The sequence below is a fragment of the Harpegnathos saltator genome, unplaced genomic scaffold (genome assembly GCF_003227715.2).
Source record: "Harpegnathos saltator strain DR-91 unplaced genomic scaffold, Hsal_v8.6 scaffold38, whole genome shotgun sequence".
Taxonomy (NCBI): Eukaryota; Metazoa; Arthropoda; class Insecta; order Hymenoptera; family Formicidae; genus Harpegnathos; species Harpegnathos saltator.
This window is the reverse complement of record NW_020230183.1, coordinates 2821460-2829408: the sequence shown is the minus strand read 5'-3', so window position 1 is coordinate 2829408 and position 7949 is coordinate 2821460. Positions and strand designations below refer to the sequence as shown.

The 7949-nt window shown below is 34.4% G+C and overlaps 1 protein-coding gene across 3 annotated transcripts; it reads left to right on the top strand.

The window, feature by feature from the left end:
* Positions 1–1942: 1942 nt before the first annotated feature.
* l(2)gd1 (lethal (2) giant discs 1) lies at positions 1943–7331 on the top strand. Of its 3 annotated transcripts, none has more exons than XM_019840626.2 (12): positions 1943–2126; positions 2382–2526; positions 2621–2736; positions 2815–3160; positions 3283–3651; positions 3959–4312; positions 4477–4838; positions 5116–5291; positions 5398–5664; positions 6200–6238; positions 6930–7020; positions 7104–7331. In XM_019840626.2, the coding sequence occupies exons 1-12, from the start codon at positions 2073–2075 to the stop codon at positions 7221–7223; spliced, it is 2439 nt and encodes an 812-aa protein (XP_019696185.1). In that variant the 5' UTR covers positions 1943–2072; the 3' UTR covers positions 7224–7331. The 3 variants fall into 3 exon arrangements, with proteins under 3 accessions (XP_019696185.1, XP_011136015.1, XP_011136023.1); XM_011137713.3 differs by having other exon boundaries at positions 3280–3651; XM_011137721.3 differs by lacking the exon at positions 6200–6238 and having other exon boundaries at positions 3280–3651; positions 7104–7330.
* The last annotated feature ends 618 nt before the right edge of the window (positions 7332–7949 follow it).

The following is a 7949-nucleotide window of genomic DNA, read 5'->3' as shown; positions in this document are numbered from 1 at the left end:
GTCTATCTATTTATCCATCTATATCTATCTCTATATCTATCTATCTATCTATCTATCTATTTATCCATCTATCTTTTTTCTTCCTATGTATCATTGCAACCTATCCTGTTCTATCCATATTTCTTGCAAATGCAAACAATTAATATTACATTAATTTTTATATTAAAATATATTTTTTATACTATAACATGCTGAATTAATAATTAATAAAATTCAACAGGTTATACTATAAGAACAAACACTTACGTAAAAAAATTATTATATTATTAAAAAGTTTGCATTTATTTTTTGACGGTGATCCCCATTTTCTCGCGGTTTCCGTTGAGCAACAATATGCACGTTATCTATTCGTAAAATTAAATAATAAAGTAAAATTAAATAAAAGTAAATAATAATAATTGAAATATGATAATAAAACTAATTTCTTCTTTTACTAGACTAAATTTATTTTTGCTACGAAAAGAAAAATGTAACAATGGAATATCTTTTACAAAACAAATAACATTTCATTTAATTTTTAATTTAAATTTATTAGCATAAATAAATTATTCTGTCATATACTTTAATAACAAATCATTTTTAAAAGATGTATATATTGGCTAAGAATGGATTTCTATTAACTTTTCGTCTCTCATTATAATTCTCTCTTCTTTATTTGTGCATTAATACTAAATATTCTTTATATACATATACATTATATATGTGTCATTTATTTATATATATATATTGTCATGGAATTAATATATTTAACCAAGCCGTAAGAACACGAGAAGAGAGGAAGAGCGAGCAAGTGCGCGAGAGAGAGAAAGAACGAGCGAGAGAGAGAGAGAGAAAGAGCGAGGTATAGGAGTAGCGAGAAAAATCTCGCGGCTCACGCAGTCAATAAGTTAGACGAGCGGGAAAGAAACAGATAATATGTCGACGCTCGTCTAGTCTCTAATGTGCTACCTCGCGTGCGTGAAAAATAATTCCTCGCTTTGCACGTTCCCTTGACACGAGACGCTACCGCGTCTTTTGATGTCTCTGGAGCGTGAAAGATGAAAGAAAAGCGGAGAGATGTTCGCTTAGCGATAAGATCGCCGCTACCTCGCCTCGTGTTTACTGCCGCGCGCCGCTCAGTAGTGAGACAAAGACGGAACGATTGTCTGTCGTCTGTCTTTTTCTAATCTACTATCCATTGCATGGAAGTAGTACGGACACGAACCTAGGCGCATTTTACTTTTATCACCGCGAAAGTGCGCCTAGCGGACGTAGTTTAGGCGCATTTTGGTCAGATGGCGCATCTAAAATGCGCCTAGCCGTATCCTCCGAAATACGGCCGGTGGCCGCTCTCATTTTTCTCTCTGCTCTTATTCTTGTTGTTTTATCAAAATAACGGGTCAGTATCTTTTCAGCGACACCTCTATTTGCGGGCACTTCCAGTGAAGAGAAAAATTTCGATGGAAAGAAAAAAATTCATTTCAAGACTTTAAACATTTTTCTTATGTATATATGCATATTATGCTTTGTTATAATTATACGTAAAAAGAAAAATTTCGAAATGATGTAATTTAGATCTGGAAATGGATATGTGAGGTTTTTTGTCAAGATTAAACTGGCATTAGTTTGAGCATTTGGTTCGTGAGATGACGCTAGTGTTACGAACAGATTAACGTCACACATGCGTGATGTTTGCGGCATCAATAAAGTATCTAGGACATGTAAAATATGGTACCGTTGTTGGTTTTCCTAATTTTCTCATTTCTTGGTAGATTTTTATATCTTAATCTTAAATATTCATGCTTTTAATTTGAATATTTTAGTATTAATTAATATCAATATGTACAACATAATGTACTTATCTATTTGTCTTAATTCCATTTCTTGTCTACCAGCCTAATTCCACCAAAGCTAATTTTCATACGTTCACTTATACGTTACTGAATCCTTCACGACTTCACTGCGTATGCGCAAGAATCTTACCCGTCACACACTGATTCATCACTCTAGTTCCACATTGATCACGGTTTCTGTAAGTTTTGACGTATCTGTCAAATCTATGCGTTTACGTCGTCTTACAGTTAAAGTGCAAAATGTTTGGCAAGAAGAAAGAAGGGCGGCGTAGAGAAATTGGCGGCCTAGAACAGGTATCAAGTCATCTGTCTGGTAAATGCGCAATATAAAGTTAGCCACTGTTCAAACCTTTTTAGCATTATGTATCTCATATATTTTTTAATTATCAGTAATTAGTAGAGTCATTCCAAATATGAGAAGTAATCTGTAATAACAACCTATGTTGCGTATTTACCTTTCATAAAATTAAGTTTATATATAAACGCTATACAATAAAATATGATGGATGTTTTTCTTTTGTTTTCTATTAATGATTATATTCCTCATAGTATGGCATCTTTGAAGTACCTGATATAAATATAGACGACATTGGCAGTAATATGATGGAAGATGATGCCAATAATGAGGAATTAGAAGCTGAATTAGCTGCGTTAGCAGCTGGCAATGATACAGGCTACAAACACAGACGCAGTGGTATGTTAATAAAAATTTATAAATTGTGTATCCTCTACAAAATATGCCAAACCTTAGAAATTACCCACTAGTGACAGATTGCTTGTTGTTACAGCTGCACGTAAAGCTGCAGGTAAAGATATAAATTTAGATGAAATGGTAGCTGATTGTATGAAAGACACACATAGTGATGAGGAGCTATCCGAAGGAGATGATGATCCTGCATTATTAGTATGGATTATAATATATGTTTGCTGATACTAAATCATAATTAATTTTAATCATACTCAAAATTTCTCATTGTTTTAGAAAGAATTGCAAGGACTCACAGGCGATGATGCGACGGAAGAAGTGCAAGAGTTGAAAGTAACAGAGGAAGAACAAGAAGAACCCAGCAATCTGGAACCTAAGGAGGAAAGTAATTCTACTCAAGAACTGATAAAATTATTACAAGAAAGACTGACAATTTATGAAATGGCTGAACAAAAAGCAAGGAATGAAAAGGAATCTGGTAGAGCCAGAAGATATAATAGAGGTGTAAAGACTCTTAAAGAAATGATAACTTCTGTACAGTCGGGTAGAGATATAAACAAAGAAGAAATTCCTCCAGTCTTGCCTTCTTCTGCTATTACAGAGTCTACAATTAAAAATATAGGTAAAAGTTATTAAGGATAAAAATCATTTTAATGTAACACTCCAATTATTGCTTTTCGTTTTAAAGAATTTTTATAAGAATGGCCATTTAAAATATTGATTATTTTGTACTTTTCATAGCAGAAGAAACACCAGATGAAGTTGCAGCACCAACTGAAATCAACGAACCACCTGTTGTTCCCGGTGATAGTTCTGAAGCGGTAGCTGATGTTGATCAGGAAGCTTTAGATAAATTAAAAACACAACAGCAAAAGTATAAGATCGCAGCAGTTGCCTGGAAGAGGACGGGTAACAAGGAACAAGCAATAGAGTATGCAAAAATTGCCAAACAATTCGATATAGTTATAGCTGCAGTTGCTGCAGGTGAAAAGCTCGATCTATCAGATATGCCGCCTACTCCAACTTTACCTTCTTCAACGGATACTGCGACGTCAGCGGAGAAAGAAGAAAGCGAAGCTCAACAGCAAGCTTCCACGGATGCACCACCTATAGGTGAGATGTAGATATGTACTGTATATACTGTTAATTTCTACATATGTACAATGAAGAAATATATAAAGATTGAATATTCATAAAAACATATGTGCTTGTATTTATTATTTAGTATAAAACTTTTATGTTATTAACTGTAACTGTTACTGTAACTCGCTTTGGCACTTTATAAAGTATAAAGATTTAGACCTAATAATTAAAAGATACGAAATTTACTCACATAAATTTATGTTTGCACGTATGTACGGGATTATTAAAATACGGATTATTAATGTACGGGAATAACGGGATTATTTTTTGTTGAAAGTTGATTCAACCGAAGCAAAGATTGGTCTCGAGGATATCGGAGGTGCTCTCAAAGAACGCCTTGAAGTATACAGAAGAACGAAAGTAGCTGCAGAAGCTGAAGGTAATATTTCAAAAGCGCGTAGATACGGTAGGATCTGCAAACAGTTCGAGGATGCTGTCAAGTTGCACGCTCGTGGAAAACCAGTGCCTTTGGATGAGTTACCCGTTCCACCTGGTTTTCCACCGTTGTCGTCCAATCCGCCAAGTAACAATGTCGCTGCGCCATCGCCAGCTGAACCTGTGGCACCTGAAAGTGATTCTGTAACGAGGCCTGCGCAACCGAAAGTGGCACCGAAACCACCTCCTCGAACAGGTAAAAAGATCGTGAAATCTCTTACATATAAGTTTTTCTCTACGGTATATATTATTTTTTATATCGGTAACCAGGTAATTACTGGGTTATAACACAATTTTTAACACATTTTAATGCACTATAGCACTATATTTACGGATTATCTGTATCGTATTTTTAATTAGGACAGAAACCAAATCAACGAATTACATCGCGCGCGGAAAAGCAAATGATCCAGTTGCAATTACGGCAGCGTGAATTGAAACAAGCTGCTCTAAATGCCAAGAAGGATGGGGATATGGACTTGGCACGTGATTACCTCAGGCAAGCGAAGGGAATACAGCCTTTAATAGAAGCCAGCAAAGCTGGCTTACCTGTTGATATGAATTCGATTCCATTGTCGCCTCTTGAAAAAGTAGAACTCAGTATATCTCAAAAAGATGACAATTTTACATTGGTGTCTGCTGAGGATTTAATAGAAGATCCTAATGGCACGGACAATCAAATTTATGAAAATCTTGAAGCCCAATTGATTAAACAGATTAAGGTAATATTTAAATAATATATTATGGTTGAAACGTGTAACACACACATCGAATTTTTATTCTTACAATATTTTAATATATTCAATATATTTAAAAAATTCTATTTCTCAATTAAAGGGCTTTTTAGTATAAAAATCGCTCTTTCGCTCCTATTGAGCAAATGTCAGCTGCGAGACATGTTTGCGTCAATTTTGTCAGTTTCTGTGTCAGTTGCATAATTTAATTTCATAATTCAATTCACAATAATGTCAGTTGTCAACGAAATAACTAATGTTACAGTGGTGCTTATCTACACGCGATCACTCAAAGGCATTAGGAGACGTGCCTGGATACAACAAGTGGGAACGGCTCGCACTCAGCTATACCCGAGATTTAGATATGTTGAGAGTTCGAAAACGCAATTCACTGCCGCCACCACAACACCATTATCAAACCAAAACGTATCAAATAGTACAGTTAGTATACAATTATCTTTCTTATCACTAATACAAAAATGTCAAACGCGATGTGCAATAATATGCTGTCAAAATTGTTACACGAAGCTGTCGCATTTCTTTTCAGGAGTTGCACGGATCTGAATGATAGCGACATTGAGATTTCTATTATTAGAGGAATCAATTATCCTCGAGAGGCAGATACGTACGTTATATTTGAGTTTCCATTTCCAACAGACAGCCATCCTACGGATAGAACGTCAACGATTAGAGCTTCCACTAATCCCGAGTATCAGGCGGTATTTCCTTTAAATGGGATTATAAACCGCACTTCTAGACCTTGCCAGAGAGTATTCAAACGACATGCCCTAAAATGTGAAGTTTGGGCAAAAGGGTAATTTGATTAATAGCGTCTAATACTAATATCCATTTTATTTGAACATTTTTAGTTCGTTATATACCAATTTATTCTGCTATGAAAGATATATATTTTTTTTTTATTAACACGCGCGGGCGGATAGTTGCAAAATAATATTCTCTTCCCCTAAAAGCGCATTTTAAGAAACAATCGCAAAATTTTTTAACTTTGTAGTACTATTTGGACATTATCTATCAATATTTACAAGACATAATCCATTTTTTTTATCAACAATTGATCTAACATTTTAAACTTCCAATACGAAATATTGTTCGAATTTTAAGTAAGTTTTATAATTAAGTTTTTGTTCTTAATTTCTTATAACTTAAAGATTCAGTCGTATTCTTATGAGAAGAGAGACGAACTATAAATTGATAAAAAAAGACTTGTAAATAAAAAGCGATGATAAATTTGTAATCAATCCCGCGTAGGTATTAACAAGATTATAAAGGTATAGAAAATTTGGCAATGTAATTATCATATATCAGAAAAGTAAGAACGTTGCTTGCAGATGCTCACTGAATCCCATCCTGTGTTGCACTCATCCCAGGTACGACATCTCTCCATAGTATCGTATAGTATGCAGCTTATTACACACAAAGAGCTTTCGAAAGCACTTTTGTAAGCGTTGTGGCATTATTATATATTGTTTTTTCAATTTATTATAAAAAGAAGCTGCAGTGGTTGTAGACGTTTATATGCGCGAGGGAGGGGAAGAGACAAGAAAAGAATACCTATACAACGTTAATAAATTTACGTCTATTTTTTAGCGCAGCTCAATATGAGAATTTTTCTTTTCTCGAATCTTAGAAAGTGTCGTTCCATTTTGTGCTTTCTATGTTCGCTTTTGCGACACGTAATAAAATGGGAATTGTCAAGTAAAGTCCAATTAGCCAATGTCGTCTCTTAGACAAGTGTATGTCTGTGAATCACGTGCCTCTGTGCGTGAGTGATGCAATGATTTGAACAATTTGAGAAACTTTTTTCTTCTTATGAACTATTTTTCGCAAATCTATTGAATATATCTGTAAAGTCGAAATATACTTTCATCCTTGTTAGAAAAGTATTATAGTCTCGTCTCATATTGTAGACTGTTGTATTGTAGAATGTTTTTGACGCAAGTATTTGTATCGTTTAAACAATTTGTAACAACGTATACTTAAATTTTTGCAATTTACGAATAATCCTTTCAAATATCTGCGTTTTCTATACACTTGCCATGTCTTTTTACGATGTTACAGAGGTTTCTTCCGAAGCGACAGTCTACTTGGTACGGTGATGGTTAAATTGCAACCTCTAGAGAACCAGTGTACCCTGCATGATTCTTTCCCGGTACGTAAAAATCCAAAACGCCGTATATACTATTTTCTTATATTTTTTGTAGAATACAAAAATACATCTCCGTGTTATTTCAGCTTATGGACGGCAGGAAGGCAACAGGAGGAAAATTGGAGTTGAAGATTCGTCTGAGGAATCCAGTCCTTTTCAAACAAATAGAAAATATAACGGATAAATGGTTAACTATTGGAGAATAATTCCATTCGTCTAATCATCAGTATATCCATCATTTTGCATTAATTGTACGCAGCTTGTGAGAATGAAAGGTTTAAAGAAAAATATTGAAATATATAACAATTATGTACAGAGAACAATTTCATTTTGATTCTGTTTCTCATCTCCTGGCAACGGTGAATATAGGCTTGCGGTCCGTGATTGCATGTGTTACATCTATGGTACACACAAAATCGTGAGCAGCAAATATATTGACCAACAATCACAGTTTATTATTTTCTTCAAGATTTAAGAACGGTTGGTTGCGGTTGGTCAGTTTGCTTATTGTTTACATTTTTGCGTGTACAAATGGGCCTCACTATTCGCTGGTCGCAACGTAACTCCGCCTTTTGCTGTCATCCGATATCCACCGTTGCTTGGAGCAATCAACAGACCCGAAACTCTTCAGATGCTGCCCTGCAGCATCGTGCGCATGGATTTGTCAATTTTCTTGAATCAATGCATCAAAAATTATCGTGTTTTATCGTATATAAAACTTAAAATCTATCGGTAACTTAAATTTTTTTTCCAACATTTTATAAAATTTATTTTCAGACATTGGAAACAAATTTTATTCATATTTTATAACAACTATACAATCAGATGAAAACCTTACAAATAACTATCTTTATAAAATTAACTCCCAACGACTGACATATCTTTGTTATCAATTATGCCACGATGGCCGAGAAGAAAGAACGATTTTTTCC